Here is a 20,784-nt window from a genome sequence, read left to right on the forward strand (position 1 = left end):
TGAACCTGTGAAGCCATGAAATCATATGGATAAGAAAGAGCTTTTATACATATATAGATTGATAAACCATGATCTACATACACAACATTAGATTACTGATCTAAAAGCTTCTGTTAGACAAGTTCAGTTAATTGTTGCTGTAAATACTAGTGAACTACTCTCCCTTCATCCCCTTCAAGAATTTGTGCACCTGAAGCATGGTAGGCCTGTTTGCAGGATTGTCAGATATGCAAACACAAGCGATTTGCAGCATTTGAAGCATCATCTGCTTTGAGTCAGCATCAAGAACTGATGGATCAAGAACATCAGCAGCATGTCCCTTCTTGATCTTCTGACTAACCCATCCAACCAAGTTACCACCTTCAATCTCTTTAAAATCTGGTCCCGTTGGCTCTTTACCAGTCACAAGTTCAAGCAAAATCACCCCAAAACTGTAAACATCTCCTCTTGTTGTGGATCTCCCACTCTGTCCATACTCTGGTGGAATGTAACCAAATGTTCCAGCAATATCCGTGGTGATATGAGTCTCACAAGCACTGATCAGTCTTGCCAGTCCAAAGTCTGCAACCTTTGGCTCAAAATCTTCATTCAGCAAGATGTTGCTAGCCTTAACATCCCTGTGAATGATGTGAGGTATAAAACCATGATGAAGGAAAGCCAATCCTCGAGCTGCATCAGTTGCAATTTTGTAACGTTTGTTCCAGTCCAGGATTTCAAGCGCCCCGGTCTTATTTCTCAACCAAAGATCTAAGCTCCCATTTACCATATATTCATAAACAAGCAGTTTCTCCTCGCCGATTGAACAATATCCAAGCAATTCAACGAGATTTTGATGCTTCACCTTGCCCAAGGTTTCCATTTCAGCCATGAACTCTCGATGACCTTGCGTTTTAGCCTCACTAAGCTTCTTCACAGCAACTGTTTTTCCATTAGGTAAAGTGGCCTTGTACACAGTTCCAAAACCTCCATCTCCGATTATATTTGCCTTGCTGAAGTTGTCAGTTGCTTCAAGGATGTCCACCAAAGTTAACTTCAGAAGAGGCTGCTCAAACATTGCAACATTGATACTCAATGGCTCCTTTGATCTGCTACTGCTCAAGAAATAAAGATTGTGATCAACATAACTGTTTAGTTTGCGCTCCTGAAGCTCCTCAGGATTAGTTTGCCTCCTGGTAATCCATTTATGCAGAACAAAAGCAATTGTGAGAGTTAGCAGTAAAATTGTAACCGCAATTGCAGCAAGCCGCCATGCATTATACAATACTGATCTTCCAATGGTTTTATCCTGACAATTTATACCCAACATCTGGCCACAAAGGTTTCTGTTCCCTGCAAGTCTAACTCTGGGTAGGTTCTGGCAAATACCATTACTTGGTATTGGACCTTCCAACCTGTTTCGTGACACATCTAGGTAAACCAGATTATCTAGGCCGCATAACTTGTCTGGAATCCTTCCAGATAGTTTATTACCTGAAACATCAAAATATTCCAGTTGCATAAGATCCCCAAGGTCTAAAGGAATGTCTCCAGTCAACATGTTTCCATGAAGATCCAAATTTGTCAGGTAAGAAAGATTTCCCAAAGACCGCGGAAAGTTCCCATTGAAGCAATTGTCACTTAAATTCACTGTCTCAATCCTCCATGTCATGGAGTTTGAGAAGAGTTCCCCTAGTTGGCCTGAAAGCCTGTTATTTTGCACGTAAATCCCAACAAGGCTCTGCACTCCTGAAAGAGAAGAAGGAAACTCGCCGCTAAGCTCATTATAGCTCAAGTCCAAGTGAGTCAACCCTTTCATGTTCTCAAAACTCACCGGAATTGGACCAGACAACTTATTTCCTGTCAAGTTCAGCTTCACCAAATTAGTCAACTTTCCAAAGCTTTGAGGGATGGTACCTGACAGCTGATTATGTCCCAAATACAAACCCTGGAGCTTGAGCACACCTCCTAGCTCCAGTGGAATGGAACCCGACAATAAGTTGTCAGACAGATCCAAAGTTGTAAGATTCGTCAAGAGTGAGAGTGATTTAGGAATGCTACCAGAGAGCATGTTGTTGCTAACTAGGAGATTCACAACCACTGCGCAACTCCCAATTTCATCGGGTATGGGGCCAGACAATCTATTGTGAGAGAGATCAAACACGCCAAGGTGCTGAACAAAGCTCAGATCAGGGATGCTGCGCTGTCTAAAATATGAAGATTTTTTGGCAGGAATGGATCCAGATAGATTATTGTGAGAAAGAACCAGACACTGCAATTGGCTCAGTTCAACCAGTTTCTCAGGAATAGATCCGTTCAGCTGATTATTTCCAAGGTCCAGTGTAGTGAGGGAAGTGCAACCACCAAGCTCAGTTGGGATACTCCCTCCAAGCATATTCCCGTTCAAGTTAAGAACTGAAAGAGTTGAGAGTCTCCCAATTTCCTTAGGAATAGTACCTGTCAGACGATTATTGCTAAGAACAAGCCTCTCCAGCATAACTGCATTCCCAATCTCCACAGGAAGAGAACCCTCCAAATGGTTATTAGCAGCGGAGAACTCCATCAGAGCCAATGAGTTCCACAGCCCAGAAGGTATTTTCCCACTAAAATTGTTGGAATCAAGGTCCAGCACCATCAAGGGTAACTCAGAAAGATACTCGGGTATAGAACCAACAATCCTATTATTCATCAAAACCAACTGCGTAAGGTTCTTACACTTGACGAAAACTTTCTCCAGTGTACCAGAGAGAAAATTGTCATCAAGATCAACTTCCAAAAGTGAGGCAGCATTACAAAGCTCCTCTGGAATAGGACCTGTCAACAAATTGCTGCTTAAACTGAGGTGCTCCATCACAGAACAATTCCCAAGTTCAGGAGGAATAACCCCAGAAAAACGGTTAGCAGAGAGCAAAAGAGAATCGATATTGCTCCACTTCCCCAGCCAAGAAGGCAGAGGCCCATGAAGCTGATTTTTCTCAGCAGAAAAGGTTAACATGGGAAGCTCAGAAAGCTCCTCAGGCAGAGACCCAGAGAGTGAATTGAAAGAAAGCATCACGGACCTCAAATTCTTACACTTCCCAAGCTCGGCTGGCACCGACCCATTAAGCTGGGCGAACACAAGGTCCAAAATTTTCAAGCTCTCCAGCTCCCCAATGAACCGGGGAATCGAACACCTCAAGGGGTTGTAAGAAAGGTCAAGCTTGGTCAACGCTTTCAGCTTCGCCATTTCCTCAGGCAAAGGACCTTCGATGGAACAGGAAGGAGAGTAGAAAATTTCAAGTTTTGAAAGCAACCCAATCTCCCTCGGCAAAGTCCCAGACAACTTGTTAATCCCCACGTAAAGAGCACTGATGTTCCGCCAGTTCCCGATTTCCGGCGGGATTACGCCGGAAAACGAGTTGTTCGAGATATCAACGGAAATCAAAGACCTCGCTCCGGTAAAGAGACTCACCGGAAGAGAACCCGATAAAAAGTTGTTGCTGAGGTCGAGAAACTCAAGCCGGGTCAAATTCCCGACGCTCTCCGGCACTTCTCCAACGAGCGAGTTCCCGGAGAGGTCGAGAGTGCATAGCTTGGTCAAGAGCCCCACCTCCGGCGGGATATTCCCGGCGAGCGAGTTGGAGCCGAGTCGGAGAGTTTCCAGCTGAAGCAACCCGCCGAGCTCGCTGGGGATCTCCCCGGTGAGCTGGTTGTCACGTAGGTTGAGGAGAGAGAGTGAAGAGAGAGAAAAGAGCGACGAAGAGAGTTTTCCTCTGAGGTTGCGGTTGGGAAGAGAGAGCGAGGTGACTCGACCAAGTTGGCACTTGACGCCGACCCAGTCGCAGTGCGGGGTGGCGGGGTTCCATGAGGGGAGAACGTGAGGGTTTTGGAGACCCTCTTTGAAGGAAAGGAGGTAAAGCTTGTCGTTGTTTTGGTCTGCGGTGACATGCAAAAAACACAGCAAGAAGAGCAGGACGAGGTAGGAGTGTACGAGGTTGAAGGGAAGAGCCATGAAGAGAGTGGCAGAGGGAAGAATGAGAGAAGGGTTTGGTTTGTTTAGAGGAATATGAAGCATGCAAACAGCGTTGGAGAAGGTGGAAGATAATGGGTAGTAGTAGAAGCAGCACGAAAACCTGGCATTGCCATGAAATGAAGGAGTTGGTTTGAGTGAGAGAAGAGCTACAGTGGCAATGCCAAAAGAGGTTATTTGTCAGAGTGCACCACGCATAGCACGTGACTTCTACCTTCCCTAACCCCAAATATTACTTTGCCTTCAAACCTAAACTCCCAACCCAACCCCTTCATCTTCTACTCCCACACATATTGGAGAAAATTTAATTTTTATTTATAATCTTATACATATTTAGTCTTAATTATTTACTATTGAAGTAAACTGTAAGATTAAATATATTTTAAAGTATACTCTTACACATTGTTTTAATTGAGAAAGAGCAAATGATATGGAAAGAAAACCACAAAAATAATGAAAGTGGGTTCAGAGATAGGAAGAGATAAGTTTTATAAGTATTTTTAATAATAAAATATTGTAAACATGGTATATAGTAATTGATTAAGAAACACTAGACATGCATTATTCAAATATAAGACAGTTATTACCAAAGAAAAACTAATGACTTTTAATGCATTAAATAAACTTCTATAGAAAGATTATTCTTTTATGATTTTATTAATTCTTGAAATAAATGAAAATTTATCAACGACGGTTTAATGCATGTTTATCTATAAATTTTAAAATGTATGACAATTGTCACCTATTGGCAAAGCTAAAATATGCATATGATTTATTAATGTGTTTAAAGTGTAAATTATATATTCTATCAATAAATATTTAATTCATGCTTATTTTAAATATTTTTTGGCAGTTTATTATTTATTTTATATTTATAAAATTAATATTTACAGTTTTCCATAAAAAAAGAAACAGACATTTTAATACAAATTTTGTACCCCAACTTAATTTTTTTAACCATGAAATTGGTGATCCAACTGAATTTAAATATTTGTTTTAAACAAGTCCAACAACAGTAAGAAATTTAAATTTAAAAAAATGAAAACTATTTGGATCAACCACTTGACTGTTACTTTAGTACTGCTTTCCATTTATTAATGGAAGTTCAAAATGAATCTTTCACGGAAGAACCATTCACAATCTTTGTTTTTTAATCTTAAACAGTGAAAATATCAAAGTGAATCGGCATATTTGTTTTTAATCTGGTTTAGTATTATTCTTAAGACTTAATCATTGTTCCTCAAAACTCCTCAAACAGTTAACAACTGCACCTTACTTTCTAAGATTATAGTAATTTTGGACATACCTAAGCTATTGGCTAAGGTCTTCAGAAAACAAGGATTGTGTCCATATTTTTTTCATTGAATTAGGGATGTTTGTCTCCTCTTTATCTCTTGGGTTTCTTATGCTATTCACTTTTGTTTCCACAATAACTAAATTTATAAGAGATTTAAAATAGTTATAGGATTGGGCAAGTTTGTGGGATTTGCACATTACACGGTTATAGTTACATTCCTAATATAAAGTCCAAAAAGATTCCAACTTTTCTTTAGATTAAACTATAACACACTTTCTTTTATCTTCGTTGCTTTGGAATCAAAGGTTTATGCAATGTGCACTCTTTTTGTTTGTTTCCTTTCCACAGGTACATGTCATGTCAGCAAGTTTCCTTTAATATTTATTTTTTTCTCTTTGCTCTCTTTTTCTTATTATTCTTTTTTCTATAAAGTAGTATAACTACATATTAATGCTTCAAAGTTATTCTTTTATATGTATCTAGTATTATGTTTCTTTAAAGAAATTATAAAATAATTTTTGAAGAATAATTAAAATGCGTGCACATTGGGATTTGGGCATGAGTGTGAAAGTGAGGTTATTTTGGTCATTACGAAGCGACGGAAAAATGTGTTGTGGGGTAAGTGATTTGAAGGGACATTGGTGAGTGAGTGATGAAATCAGAGCAATGGTGGCTTCAAACCAAACACTGTCTCTCTCACTCTCACATGTCTCTTCCGCGGAAGCATATCCACTTTTCCAATATTTTCAAACCCTGCAACTTCTATTTCCACCTTTCTGCCATTCCATTTTTGCCCTTTTTTTAAAAAGACAAAACTTTCTGTTTCTCCTATTTTTTTTTTTTTTTATTTCAAATCAATTTAAGATTTTTATTTTCAATACACTGGATATGAAGTCGCATTGTATTTTGTTGAATCAATTGCCGTGGATCAATTGTTGATGGTAGAAATTAGGTAAATTAATTTCTCTCCATAATATTATTAAATACAAATAATTATATTTTAATTAGAAATATTATATTCAACCATTACTTTAAGATTAACAAATAGTTTGAATTTAAAGTAACCTTTTTATGATTACATCAATATTCCTTGAAGTTAACATATTTATATTATTTTACTCGTTAAAATAGTTATGTTTTAAAGTTTCAAATAAAAAATACGATATTATGTAAATTAAATATGTAGACCAATCGACATAAAGTTATTTTAACTTAATTTAATTAATCTATAATATTTATGTGTTGTTCATGAGATCCTGTTTAAATTGAAAATGGGTTTTAAGGAATGTTTGATTATCATATGTAAATATAAAAACTATTTTACTGTGTCATTTAGAATTCTCTATGTAGGGGTTGGTTTAGATTATTTATTATAATCATTATTTGTGAGGATTAATTTGAGGTGATACATGACAATTGTGCCTGTTTAGTTTACATGATTTGTGATGATTTCTAACAGAAGTTTGAAAAAAAAAATGAGGAAAAAATGATAAATGTGTGGTAATTGTTTACATTCAACATTTAATTATTTTTAAAAATAACCTTATTTATTTATTTTTATAACTATTATTGACAATAAATAAAAAATATTTTTAAAGGTAACTTATTTTCATTCTCTCAAATAATGTTTTTGAACAAAAATATTTAAATTTTTAAAAGTGCAATTTTGACATTATATTATAAAACAATTTATCAGCTTTCATCAGTTCAGAAAAATCAATCATATCTACTAGTAAATTTTCTACAAAAATATGCTATCTTTTTATTAAACTGAATCACATTCCATTCCATTCCATTCATTTTCTCTCCAAATCAATATTTGACTTTACACACTCTAATCCAAATAAAGTAAAAACAAAGTTTCTAAATTGTCTATATCCTAGTAGCCTTTTACCTAGAGTAGTTCGTCTTTGGTCACGTGAAAAAGAAGTGTATATATGAAATTTAGTACAAATATTTCGTTTAAACTTCAGATCTCGTCTAATTTTGAAGCGTAGAAGAAAATAATAAATTTATTGGTTATATAATATCATAGGAGAGAGACAAATATGTATGATAAGTGTTTATAAAGGCAATAGCTATAGTATTGTCCCATTAATCAAGGGACTATGAACGAAAATTCATGGCACCAAAATTCAATTATTTTCAACGTTCTTGACATGGAGAAAATCTTATTTAACAGAAAAATTTTATATTTTAAAAACAATCTACGTTTAATAAAACTAAACAAGAATTGTGAGCGTTCTGGTTCTTTCAAATTTTTAAATGTTAAAACCGGTTAGGATCCATTGTTTGTCATCAGGTAAAAAACTATAAGTATTTTTGTGATAATTGATGCCACATGCTATATTTGCTATATTTGACTCTGATACTAATTATTAAAATTAATTATTTATTATTAGACAAAAAATTATAATCATCAGTGAAAGACACAAAACACAACTCCTTTTACATAAAAATATAACTGTCTGAACATCAAAGATTTGATCTATTTGGTCTTTATCATAAAATAATTAATGCCCCCCATGGAACAAAACAAACACAGGTAAGGAAACTTTTGATTGAGGCAGAGGAGATATAAGCACAAAAGAGAAAACAAAAGAAGGTGAAGTAGAATGAAACGAGGATGTATGAATTGAGGCAAAGGCTGCCACAAAGGTGAGTTGAATTTATTTAAAATGTTTGAGCTTTTGCAGTAATTGAGTGTATTAGTAATGGTACATCAGTAGTAACGTCGAGTGTTGAGAATATCTGAGATGCAGGGGATACAGAAAAAAGGTGGTTATGGTTCAACACCAAATCTACACTTTACTCATTGTTTCACCGTACCATATCAAGAATATCATGTGCATGCCTCAGTGGTCCCTCTAACCAAAAAGTTTTCTCTGCTGCATAAAGCAATCTTGCTCCAACACTTTTCCCCGCTTCACTCTTTGCTTGTGACCCATTTCAATCCTCAATACTTTCTATATTCACCATTCATTTCAACATTTTAGATAATTAACAAACCTTATTTTCAATTAAGGTTTCATTAGGAGATATTTAAAAAAATTCACAGTTCCTATGTTGGGAGCAGAGGAACTTCAGTTAGAGGTGGTCCTCATGGTGGCAACTGAGAGCAGGCAGAAACATTTACAATAGCTATCACTTTCAATCCAAAACAGTTTCTTGTACTAATCAACTTCCAACATTCCTATCACCCATGCAAAAATCTTCCCTACCTGCCTTCATTCATCCATCGCCATCTCCGATTCATTTTTTTTTTTTCACTTAAACTTATACAACAAATACTAATGTACAGTAACATCATTTCATGGTTGTGAATGTCAGTGCATTGAATTGGTTCTGCGATTTACTCGCATCACACATTCATCACACTTGTTTGATTGTAATTTCATAGGTTTGCATTCTAAAGAATTTTGCGCTTTCTTTTTGTTAAATTTTGCGGTAATAAGCCAACTATCAATTTTACTGTTTTCAACACATCATTTTCTGGAGTTATATTTTTGTCACCTTCAATTCACTGCTGCATGTCACTCATATTTTCAATTCTTGACTTGCCCATTCCAATCACGCCATTTTTGTTAAATATAAAAAAAACTAAAATGTGCTTATTATATTAATAATAAATATAACTACTGCCGCCAAGTTAAGAATTCAAACATGGGAACATTTCCTCCTAACACCCATATAAAATGTGCTAAACTTTCATACTTCCGTGGATAGGAAATTACAAATACATTTCCTAATATTTTCTCAAATCATATTTTGATTTAAAACAAGTACCTTATTTGATTTTCATGACTTATACAATTTATTTCCACTTTTGAAATCATTGTGTTGGAGCTGTTGATATTTGGTACAAATCTGTTAAAGGAAGTTGCAGCGGATAATATGAGAATCTGAAATCTGAACAATTTTTGTCCAGCTCAGCTGATGGTACGAAATTAAGATGTTTTTTATGGTTACGTTATAATAATGATGTCAGGCAGTGTAACGATGAGAGTAGGTCAAATTACCATCGAGACCCTGTACTCAAAATTAAGTCTTTTGTTAATGTAATGTTCCGTAATCCACATAAAGTCAAGCAATACAAAAGTAAATTAAATAATAAATCAAAAATAAATTAAATTTGGAAGTATCCTTAAAACTTAAAAGTTGAGCACTGTTTATCACTGCCTCTCCTTTTATAAATTTAACTCATTACAAAACTTAAATAAAAAAAATAAAAAAGTATAATATTTTTATCAATTAAAAAACCCTCATCTAAAAATTTTTGCTTTTAACCCCGAACCGAATCATACAATTAAACAATTAAGAAAGAAAGAAGAAGCCGCGAATAGAAATCGTAATAAGTTCATTAATATTTTACCATTTTCCAGCAATTGGGATTTGATTTCAGATTTAAACAACTATACATCGAAATTATTAAGGCACTTTACCCAAAAAAAAAATATACTTTTACACATAATTGGTACTATCTTTCGTTATTTTTTACTTTAATTTTTTCTTGTTTATATTTTTTAAAATTATTGATGTCAAGTAATTTTTTCCATTATAAAGTAATAAATTTGTGTGTTTTCTTCGGTTAAACTTAACTGGATTTTTCCTTTTCTTTTTCTAACTTATCCTCCTGTTTTGTCATGCGAAGCATTGTTTTCACTATGATCTAGCTATAGGTTAAACCTTAGACACTTTTTCATAATTTGGCTGCATATTTTATAAGTTGAAGAGACAGAGCATAGGTATATACACATGTGTTTGAAAGCAACTGGTCCATGAAATACCCCACACCAACTCATAATGTATATAAGATGATGATAGAAGAACAGCACTCAACATGAGCGAACAATGGTTGGAAGTTTCAGGAGCACTTTCCGTGACTGTTGTTTAGATTAGAATTTGGAATAGCCATGCTGAAAAGTGAATTCAAATTAATGGGTAATTTTGTAGGGAAAGGAAAGAATGAGTGATGAAAAGTGGGAGCATGCAGGGGGCCCCAAAAGCCAAAAGACACAAGCTCCAACCACTTACAACTCACATTTTCACTGCTATGTGACTATGTCCTGCACACACACACACACACAGTGAATTGTATTTGCGTTCGTCAGCTAAAGCACCAAAGAAACCAAAATAAAGGCAGTGTCGAAAATGGGGTAGAGTGAGTTTGGTGTTGCGTTATAATTACGATCCCATGGTATTCATGGAAGCGTGTACGCTAAAAGTGTCTGAAAACTTGGAAAAAATTTCCTCAGTTTGGTCACTGCTGATTTTTGAACTGCATAAAAAAAATGTCCCAAAACTGGAAAATTGAGAAAGATTGTGATATGACATTGCGTGAGCAAAGGCAATTAAGCGAGGCCAAATTAAGTGTGTGATTTTGACTGCTTCTCTATCAGCTTTAATGCGAACAGAGTAGTGAGAAAGAAAGCGAGATTCTTGATGGGTTTTGAATATCACAATCACTTTTGTTTTTTGTTTTTGTTTGAAGTGAAAGGGTTTTGGGGGTCTTCCATTGATAATAATGTGTGGCATAGTTAGGTAGTGAGCAGTGAAGTTGGAAGGATGAGAAATTGGTTGAAGCAGTGTACTGAAAAAGGTTGGATGAAAGTACGCGGTTGTAAATATCATCATGCACTAGTGCCATTGCGCAGTAATGTGTTGGGGCCCTTCGCACTTCAACTCGAATCTTTATCATTTTTCTACTCAAAACTATCTCTTCTAATCCCAAATCAATTCCAACCATTTTCTGGAATCCCAAATCAATTCACACTGCCATTTTTCTGACACTTTATGCCTACATTCGGATATCATCAATCGCGACCTAACATTGCCCTTCACCGTTCAAATATGTTACAACAATTAAAATATCACGTCTTCACAATGATGTTAAAAATTCAAGTATAAAGATGTATAAATTTATCATCTTAAAGTGTGTTGAGTTAAGAAGATATTAATGTTTTATATAGTTGAGCTCGTATCTCATTAATATTATATATTATATTTTTCTGGTAAATCTTTTTTGTGTAAACCTAACAAATAAATGTTTGTAATTATATAATAAACTTTGAGTTTATTATTTTATTTTATGTTAGTTGAGAAATTATTTTCTTGGGTAAAAGGTTTGTCAAATATAATAGAATCTGAAATTATATTTCTAGCATTACCATTAATATCTTTTTCACAATCCTGGTTAAAAAGCCTTCATTCTCGCACCTGATATTTGCCTGCTTTCTACATCACTGTTTCAATGAAGTACGGTTGTCTTTATCTTTCAAAATAAATTCTCATTTTTTTATAAATAATTTATCGATTTTGTTTGCTTTTGGTTGGAATCTTGATCTGAGTACACAATGTCTTGAAAATGTAGAGTATGTATCTAATTTATATAAATCTACTTATCACAAAATTATGAAAGGTTAGAAACAATGCAGAAAATGGTATTAACCGATGGGTTTTTTTTGTGTTCATAATGGAAAACTGTATAAATTTGACATGAGTTTAGCCATATTTACACCATTTTTAACCAAAAACATCGAAATATTAGATTTTAAATTTTATGTTTATATCATGTTCAATTTTATTATTTTTATCTGATGTAGAATTAAGAATCAAACTTAAATTATTGTCACAATATTAAGTAATTCACAAGTTATTTTACAATATATTGAATTAACACTATAAGAAACCTTATACAGTATATTGAATTATGTTACTAATATGTTTTTGTGTGTAAAATAAAAAATAAATAAATGCAATAAAATAAATTAAGAAAGGGAGGTGTTTAATAAGAAAAACGAGTAAAAGTACAAAATAATCTATTATTTTTAAAATTATTTATTTCGTCTTCTATTATTGGTTTTATAAATAAAAAATAATAGGAAATTGGAGAACAACACTTTTAGAGCCACCCTAAGTAGAAGCTACGCCGCACTGCTGTCGGAAATTCGATGGCACCGCACTTATTAATTCGTTTTTGTCATCAAGTTGTTGTAAATTGTAACTGCAGCACCGCTATTACTATATGCACCGCTCCTACCATTTCATTATTTTCCCTATCTTTTTCATTAATCATCAACAACCTACACCATACACCATACAATGCAATCATCATTTCATCATTTTTACTCACCACTCATTATTATTCTTCCTTTTACTCACCACTAAATCAACCTTCTTACATCATTTTTTTGTTGCTTTCAAACTGGTATCATTTACTACCAAATAATACTATATTGCACTTTTTAAATTAAGGGAGATAGCTAGATTAATTAATATTATAGAATTAAATTTTATTTTTAAAAATTTGTATAATCGATTAATAAATCAATGAATATATATTTCATTAATACACTTCACAATGAATCATGGTAATAAAAATATTAAAACATTAGAGTTTAATACTGATTTGTTTTTTTTTTTTTTGGATTGCTGCCGAATTTGAATGATATCCATAAAACATATAAAACAGTTACTTCTTTCTACATCGTCTATACTTAAGAAAAAAACAAATTGGTGTGATCAAGTATTTTTCCTTGATGAGAGTTTGCTTATTATGGTAGCTAAAAGTATTGTTAATTATTTAAATTTTCTGATCAAATATAAATAAGAATGTTTCTAAAATAATTAGTCTTTTCTTAGTTTTCTAAATAAAGAATGTAATAAGCGACAAATAACATGACAAAAACAAGACAAACTGAAACAAAATAAAACACAACCATCATGGTAATTTTAGCAGACATATGACATGTAAAACAACAAAAATAAAAATGAATAGTACGATGGTACATTTTCCATCAATGAAAAAAAATACAATTTTTTTAGTTTAAGAAAATATTTTTAGCTTTTCATTTTCTTGAATATCAACTACGAGAGTGCTATTTTCTATTCTTAACTCTCTCTTTTTTTTATAAAAAAAGTAAAATGAAATCAACTGTTTACTCATTTTCCATGTAGACTGTTGAAAATGAGAAATAAAAAAAAAGAAAAAAAGGAAATATGTTGTGGTCAAAAAGAAAGAAAGGAAAACATCGAAACCACCTTAACTTTGTTTTGTTGTTAATTGTAGAAATGAATTTTAAATAAGAAGTGTTTGACTTTTGTGTTGGGCCTATGATATAGAGAAGAGGAAGAGTGATGTGAAAAAGCAAAAAGGAGTGAAGGAGGGAACATTTTGACCAACAACAAATTCTTCAAACATTGAAACATGTGATGTGAGTGAAGTGTTAATAATTGCCTAACAATTACTAGACTCAATTATTTAATAGAGAAGCATGGTTACTTAACAATCATCTTCAAACCTTATAATATCTACTGCAACTCTAGGCTTTAGGAACAACAAAATGAGGTCCCATTATTATCATCATATGGATAAAGACATTTTAATTTTTTTTTCTCTTCTTTTCAAATTTTACTGGTTTTATTTTTACTTTTTTTTTATTGTATTCTAAGTTACGTTAATTATGATATTTTAAAGTATATTAAAAACAGTGTAACTTGAAAGTATGACTGAGAAACAGTCAAAATTAAAAAGAGAATTAAACTTCAATATTTATACAGAAATTCAAAATAATTATGAGAAGGTGAGTGGACTGGTAGGGAGGCTTTTGGAAAGAGTAATATTATTAGCACATTCTCTTATACATTTCAATTTTTTACTAACGATTATTAAAAATTATAACTTCTTTAAAATGTTATTTTTCTTCAATGATTAGCTCTCATAACTTTGCATGTTTTTAATAGTTTTTTTTAATTAATAATAAAATAATTATTAGTTTCAATAAAAACCAGATGAAGGAATGAAAAAGGGAAAGCAAATTTCATACCAAAAAAGAATGCAAAAGGCCCAGATTTTGATTTTTTATTTGGGCCTGACAATTTTCAAAAGTTTCAAAATGGTCGTTCCACATGGGTCATAATATCTTGCAGTTACAGAATACGAATAATCCATTACCATGTTTTTTTTTTTATTTTACACAGCAGTGGAGATAATATTTATTTTGTTTTCCCACGACATTGTTTACTAGGCTTTTATTACTTGTTTCAAGTTTTTTTTAATGGGAAGAGGAAAATAAACATTTCTATGTTCCTTATGTATTATGAATTAATCTCTTTATATTTTACATTGTTTATATTGTCGTGAGAAAGAAGTAAATATCTGATATTCTCATGGAAAAGAAAGTCGTTGCCTATTAAATAGTATCTATTTCCATCATATCTTTCTCATTTTGTTTTTATTGAAATAATATTATTTTAAGGGTTTATATTTATTATTATTGACAATTAGAAAATAATAAAAGCAAAATGTGCAAAGTAAAATAAGGAAAATGCATTTGGAGGAACCTGCAACACAATTAGTCTACCATTGCATCACTATCAATAATCACTATTTCAGCAGCGCCATATTAATGCTTAGACAAACCCTCAAACTCCACAGAAACAGGTTTTCATAACTGCATCAGCAGGTTTCAGTCCCCAACTTCGGTCTCTGTAAAACTATAAAATTCATCACAAACATAATATACAGATGCTCCAAACGTGATACATGCTATAAAAAGCATACGGTATTCCTTTCCCCCTGAATAGAAACTTTTTCTTTTTCGGTAAAGTGAAATCCAATTACAATAAATCACAATAACAATCTTAAGAAACCCAAACTAATTACACACACACTCTGAATATCAGAAAAGAACATATCCAGAGGGTGGCTGTGTTGCTGAAACACCAGAATTGTATCTATCACCTATAGCATAGAGCCTATGCCGCCAAGCAGATCTGCAGGGCAGTTTTTTCTCCTATAGATATCCCGAGTTCCACCTCTGGAGGCTGATTAATGAGGCAATTGTGGATTGAAGTGTTGATCTAAGTTTACCATACCATGCATCCACAACAGAAGAGTGGGTCATGTAAGCACCACACGCGTCAAGCATTTATCTCTGAATTGCATTGGTGCTCCCTGCTGCAACTTCTTCTACCCCAAAACATGCTAGAGCAAGTTGTTTTATCCAATCTTGGCCCTTCAATTTTATCCTGATCCATTGTTGATGCTTGAGAGTGATTAGGTGATTCATCTCGTGTTTCTACTTCTCGGGGTTCAAATGATGGACATGGACCATCGTTGCAGGTACATAAGGGAATTGCCATAGATGGGAATGGACTACAAGTGACGGGGCAGAGTATTTCTGATGGAACAGAAGCTACACGATTTCTTCCAATGTCAGGTGTACGAGAGATGGATGGCTGATCTAGGTCACGTGGATGTAGCATGCAAGGGGTACACAGGCCCAAGGACATGTGTAACTTATTTTCTTTTGCTTGGGAACCTGGTAACTTGACAAAAGAGACAACTCCATGTCTACAGAGAGGGCAAGGGATAGAGCCCGGAGGGCCAACCATTTCAGAAGAAACATTGTTTGTTGAGCAAAGATAAAGCGCACATCTTACACAAAGCTCATGCCCACATCCTGCAAGTATGATCTAATGGTATCACTTAAGCTGTTGTTCAAAAGTGAATACATTTTTCAAACTCTAATACCAGAATCTTGAAAATTTGTCAAGGAAAAAGGAAGAAAATATGGTGTCAGAGGATGAGAAGCTGCTACACACACAGGTGTGGTAGCTTATTATACTCTGAATGATATTTCTGACTGTAATTTTTGGATTCTGGAAAGTAGTCCTTACTTCCTAGCATAATCAATGTCTGAGGAAGTAGGATGCAGTTCATTATATATTTACAAACAGAAGGCAAGCAACATATATTCAAAAGATAAAGAATGCAGTACCTTCAGCAGCCACTGAACAAGGTCTCTCCAGACATACAGCACAAATGTCAATCTCATCAGAGGAGGTTGTAGATGATTGTAACCCATACTCTCTGCAGTTATTTCAAATCAATCTTAGCCATTTTTCATCATAGGAACGAGTCTTCCCCTATTGTTAGTATTTATGAACAAAAATATCCTTGAGCTAACATATAAATTAACAAATTTGTCATGCTAGGTTAGACAACGCAACTAGATTTAGTTGCAGTAGATTTCATAAATAAATTTTTGCAGTAAAGACAAAATGCAAGATACAATTTACTTTCAAAATATTGGGTCGTGTCCATAGACATTTCAAAGTTTCATTCAACCTACATATTTTTTATATTATCAATCAATAGAAGGTGCATCACATGGCAACTATAGCAGTCTACGCAGTTCTGATGTAATACTCAACTTCTCAAGATTACGCTCATTTGCATTGCTTACTGTTCAAAATTCACAGGAATGAACTATATTATTTTTCCTAGACTATTTAACCCAATTCCACTATATAGCCATTCCAACATTCTTTTATTTCCAAATACTTCCCATCGAAACCTTCAATTTCCATTTCAATAGAATTCCCCCTATGCTAACCACAGATAAATCTATAAAGTTATTTTCTCCGTGCAATTTTTAGAATCTAAATCCTTTCCCATCAGCATTAATTACACCTGACTTCCTTCGTTTATCACTTTTAATGATAATTCAAGAATCTAAAGTTTCTGGGGTATTTACAGAATTGAACATTGACTGTCATAACTTTTGTATTCTTTGTCTAATCACCGACTCACATCTCCCTAATCACTAATCACCGCCTCATCCTCACACTACCTGCACTGCTCTATTACTTTTCCACCGCCTGCACCGAATGCCACTCACGGATTAACTCCGGAACTCATCAGGTACAAGCCTTTTTCACTCCACACACAATCACTATTGAACTATTAAACTGAATAATTTCTACCCCTTTATTATTATCAAAAGTTGGGGTTTTTATAACCCAGTTTACAACATATTAGTTACAACTCACTAACTGAATGAAAAAGAGTTAGAAAACCCTAATCTAACAAAAGGTTATAACATTGACATTGGAGAGAGAAACCAATCAAAGAGCAAATATAGATGTCCACTCATAATTCCAAATAGTCGTGGAAATTGAAAAGGCATGGTTTCTCTTTTTTTAATCTTACAAAGTGAACCAAAGTTTAATGAAGGTTGTCTGGTAATATATAATTCATTTTTTAATTATGTGTAAATTAAGGTTCCATACTGATGGGTCCACAAGTTCTCCTTTCCTTATCTGAATGAGGGTTGATCAAAGTTACACAAGCCTACTTGCATGCCTTACCTAAATTACTTTACTTTTATTTTCAATGGGATTATTGTTCCAAATAATCTGCAAAAAATATACACAGAAATCTTTCACTAGTTGTATGTTATTTTCATTACCTATATAGATTTCCACATGAAAAGTACTTGGTTGGAGAAACAGAAACAGAGGATTGCAAAATACCTAGCTATGTTGAGCACACTCATGAGAGGCAAGGACAAGTAATTTGAATGAGAGAATGTAGGTACTGTGGTATCAGAACTGGGTGCCAGTAATTGTTCAAGCCAGTGACGCCCCCACATCCTAGCAATATCAAGAGGAAGCCACCTAGGGGTAAAAGGTTAAAATTTGTATCAATATGATATATCAAGCAAGTCAAAGTTTCCACTAAATAAACATTCATAATATCTTACCCATTGCAATTTAAAGCCATCCGACTTGCACCTCGTGCAACAAGGATCTGAAAAGAATAACATGAGTTCCAGTTTCAAAGGAAAAGGCACTAGGCATACTAAAATCAAAGCTAAATCAAATCTTGCCTGACAGCATTTTAAATTGCCTCCACAAGCAGCATAATGCAAAGGAGTACTTCCAGCCCCTAGATCAAATCACATTAGTAATGTTGAAAGGGGGGAAACAACCTTAAGAGATATTTAGCACACTAAATAAAAGACACACCGATTAAATCCATAGATGTTCCGTAATGAAATGTCACAGCAGACACAGTGGCGTTAAGATCAAGCAGAAGCTGTACACAATCAAAGTACCCATTTAACGCAGCCATGTGAAGGGCAGTGATACCACCATCAGCAGTCTTATTTACAAACTTGGACAGGGCACTGCACTGGAATAAAGTAAATAAATTGCAAAAATATAGCAAACCTAAAAGAAAACTCTCGTAAAGTGAGGCCTTCAATCACTCATAACAGCAAGCACTAAAAAATATCTCATTGTCATCATCCCCCCAATAAAATCATGTATAGTTTTTGCAACTAAGTTTTTTGTCTAAGATATGTTTATTCATGTGGAACTAATCATGTACTTGCATATGAAAGACACTTGAGAAAAATCAAACTAAAAAATTGCATATACAAAGAAAATTTAAATAAAATCATATTACATACTGTCAAAGCATACCAATCATTAAACCCTATTAGTCAAATGGAAATTATAACATACAAAATTCACTACAATGACATCCTGTTTTGGGAAATAAATAATAATGAAAAGGAAACGGTACCTATGTTCATGTTTTCCTTTAACATTTGATCCACCATCCTTGTCAATATTTGTGCAAGCATGTATAGCTTGATAAGGTGCACTTGGTACGAAGTCAGCCACAACAAGTCTAATACATCTTACATGCCCATGCACAGCTGCAAAGTGAAGAGCTGTTCTCCCACTAAGGTAATCAGCCCTCATAACCTGTTATTTAAAAGAGAACAACCCAGTGATTTTGAAATCAACATTTACCATGTAAAAAGAGGTAAATACTCTCAAACAAAGCAATGAAGTCCCACTTAGCAGGTAGTTTCTTAAAAACAAAAACTATGCCTAGTAAATACAAACATATGGTGAAAGCTAGAAAAGTTCAGAGGGGAAAAATAAAATAAAATCGGACTCACATTGCATCTGAAGAGTAGAAGTGTCTGTACAACTTCCCAGTGCCCATATCTACAAGCTTGCATCAAGGCCGTCTTCAAATCAAGAACCAAGGTAAACCATAGTATCAAATTAGTAAAGATACACGTATACACACATATAGGGGGAGGGTGAACACATCCAAAGAAATTTTGGTAAAGAGCTTAATGTTATCATTCTTCTATTGCATTGACACCAGATCCATCGATCTAATTGCTAATTACAATGAACAGTCTACCTATGCTTCCTTACAGACAGCAACTCGCCTCACTGAACAGAATCCTACCCGAAATGAAAAAATGGAATACTCCAATATCGAAAAATTCAACACTAAACTAAGTATAACCATCTCACCAATCTGTCCCCACATGATGCATTTTTATTTATTGTTTGTTTGCAAATAAAACCCAGCAGTATTCATAAAATTAAGAAAATCTCACCTGGCCACAATAATTTCTGGAATTCACATCAGCTCCATTCTCCAGCAGCAATGCCACAATCTAACGGAACCCCAACAGAGAGTAATAAACAGATAAATAAAGAGAAAACAAAATTCAATAAATAAATAAATAAATAAAATTAAAAGGGTTACGTTAGATTGGATATGTTTGTGGATAGTGAAACTAAGATACCTCGTTATGGCCTTTGGCTGCTGCAAAATGGAGAGGGGAATTGAGGCCACCGAATGTTGAATACTTGGCGAGACAGGGGTTGCAGTTCAAAAGCATCTTCGCCTCCACCAAGTCGCCGTCCCTCGCCGCCGACACCAGCCTCTCGCCGGAGGCCGAACACCCGAACGAATTTCCCATCTCTCAATCAACACGCAACGTTTCACTATGCTGACGTGTAAGGTTCAACCAACATGTGTTGTGTTGTGGTCGCTGTTGTCTTTGTGCTTCTTGTTCTTGCTTCTGTTTTGTCTAAAAACACAAATCAGCAAAAAATAAATAAATTAACCTATATACTTCGCAATCAATACGCTTCCACTAAACTTTACCTTCTCTTCATCTCTGCTTTTCTTTTACATTGTTGGATCCACAACCACCTTTTTGTTTTCCATTTTTTTCTATAACCAAATTAATATAAATGGACAGTTCCTGATTAAGAAATTTTAAATTTATCACCAAATGGTTAATCAGTTTTATTCAGAGTAAACAAATTTACTAATATTGGTTCTCCGCACACAACAAAAAACAATAAAATCAGTTTTTTAAAATTATAATTGTTAGAGAGTTCTAGTTTCTGGGGTCTTAAAGTGGGTAGCACATCACACTCATAAATCATAATGTATGACCCTTTTTCTGTGCTCAATCAAATTTTTTTTCTTTATTCTTATTGCTCTCATTTTCCAAAGAATTATCTTCCCAGCTTAAATGTGTGGGTCATTTAAAGGTATAAGGATTTATGTCATTTGAATGTTGTGAAATTAGTATCTGTCACCTTCCTTCACAAGCTTAATTATTAGTATGTTGTTGTGCTAAGAACTACTTATGTCAAGCAATTTTAAAGTTGTGTAATTCAGAATTTTTTCTTTTGTTAGAAAGGTTTTCAAATGCTTAATCACATTTGAATGTTCTGTCCGATTTCTAAATATTTGAACCTAACCCAGATATTTATTATTCAACTATGCCACTTTCTTTTTCTTTTTGTTTTTTAAGAATTGAGCTAGCATTAGGCAAAAAGTGAGCAGAGAATACACGCAGGCTTTGCCAAAAAGATTTCTTGT

The 20,784-nt window shown here is 34.0% G+C and overlaps 2 protein-coding genes across 3 annotated transcripts; both read right to left on the reverse strand.

Moving 5' to 3' along the window:
• Positions 1 to 4,214, reverse strand: LOC114192736 (leucine-rich repeat receptor protein kinase EMS1). The gene has a single exon (XM_028082535.1). The coding sequence runs from the start codon at positions 4,028 to 4,030 to the stop codon at positions 155 to 157; it is 3,876 nt and encodes a 1,291-aa protein (XP_027938336.1). The 5' UTR covers positions 4,031 to 4,214; the 3' UTR covers positions 1 to 154.
• Positions 4,215 to 14,785: 10,571 nt separating this feature from the next.
• Positions 14,786 to 20,155, reverse strand: LOC114192250 (E3 ubiquitin-protein ligase XBAT33-like). 2 transcript variants are annotated; one of them, XM_028081909.1, is made up of 11 exons: positions 20,056 to 20,155; positions 19,691 to 19,978; positions 19,499 to 19,558; positions 19,043 to 19,114; positions 18,658 to 18,842; positions 18,096 to 18,256; positions 17,957 to 18,015; positions 17,831 to 17,877; positions 17,601 to 17,744; positions 16,064 to 16,155; positions 14,786 to 15,745 (listed from the first exon to the last, which is right to left on the reverse strand). In XM_028081909.1, exons 2-11 carry the CDS (start codon positions 19,865 to 19,867, stop codon positions 15,204 to 15,206), a joined length of 1,539 nt encoding a protein of 512 aa, XP_027937710.1. In that variant the 5' UTR covers positions 19,868 to 19,978; positions 20,056 to 20,155; the 3' UTR covers positions 14,786 to 15,203. The 2 variants fall into 2 exon arrangements, with proteins under 2 accessions (XP_027937710.1, XP_027937711.1); XM_028081910.1 differs by having other exon boundaries at positions 19,691 to 19,969; positions 20,056 to 20,144.
• Positions 20,156 to 20,784: the final 629 nt, after the last annotated feature.

The sequence above is a fragment of the Vigna unguiculata genome, chromosome 7 (genome assembly GCF_004118075.2).
Source record: "Vigna unguiculata cultivar IT97K-499-35 chromosome 7, ASM411807v1, whole genome shotgun sequence".
Classification (NCBI taxonomy): domain Eukaryota; kingdom Viridiplantae; phylum Streptophyta; class Magnoliopsida; order Fabales; family Fabaceae; genus Vigna; species Vigna unguiculata.

What these genes read in the sequence shown, in the direction of transcription:
- LOC114192736 (XM_028082535.1), bottom strand. Translation starts at nt 4,030, where the DNA reads ATGCTTCATATTCCTCTAAACAAACCAAACCCTTCTCTCATTCTTCCC.
- LOC114192250 (XM_028081909.1), bottom strand. Translation starts at nt 19,867, where the DNA reads ATGGGAAATTCGTTCGGGTGTTCGGCCTCCGGCGAGAGGCTGGTGTCG. An exon ending in CCAGAAATTATTGTGGCCAG is followed by an intron (nt 19,115 to 19,498) that starts GTGAGATTTTCT and finishes CTTGATTTGAAG; the next exon opens with ACGGCCTTGATGCAAGCTTG. An exon ending in AAAGGAAAACATGAACATAG is followed by an intron (nt 18,257 to 18,657) that starts GTACCGTTTCCT and finishes ATTCCAGTGCAG; the next exon opens with TGCCCTGTCCAAGTTTGTAA.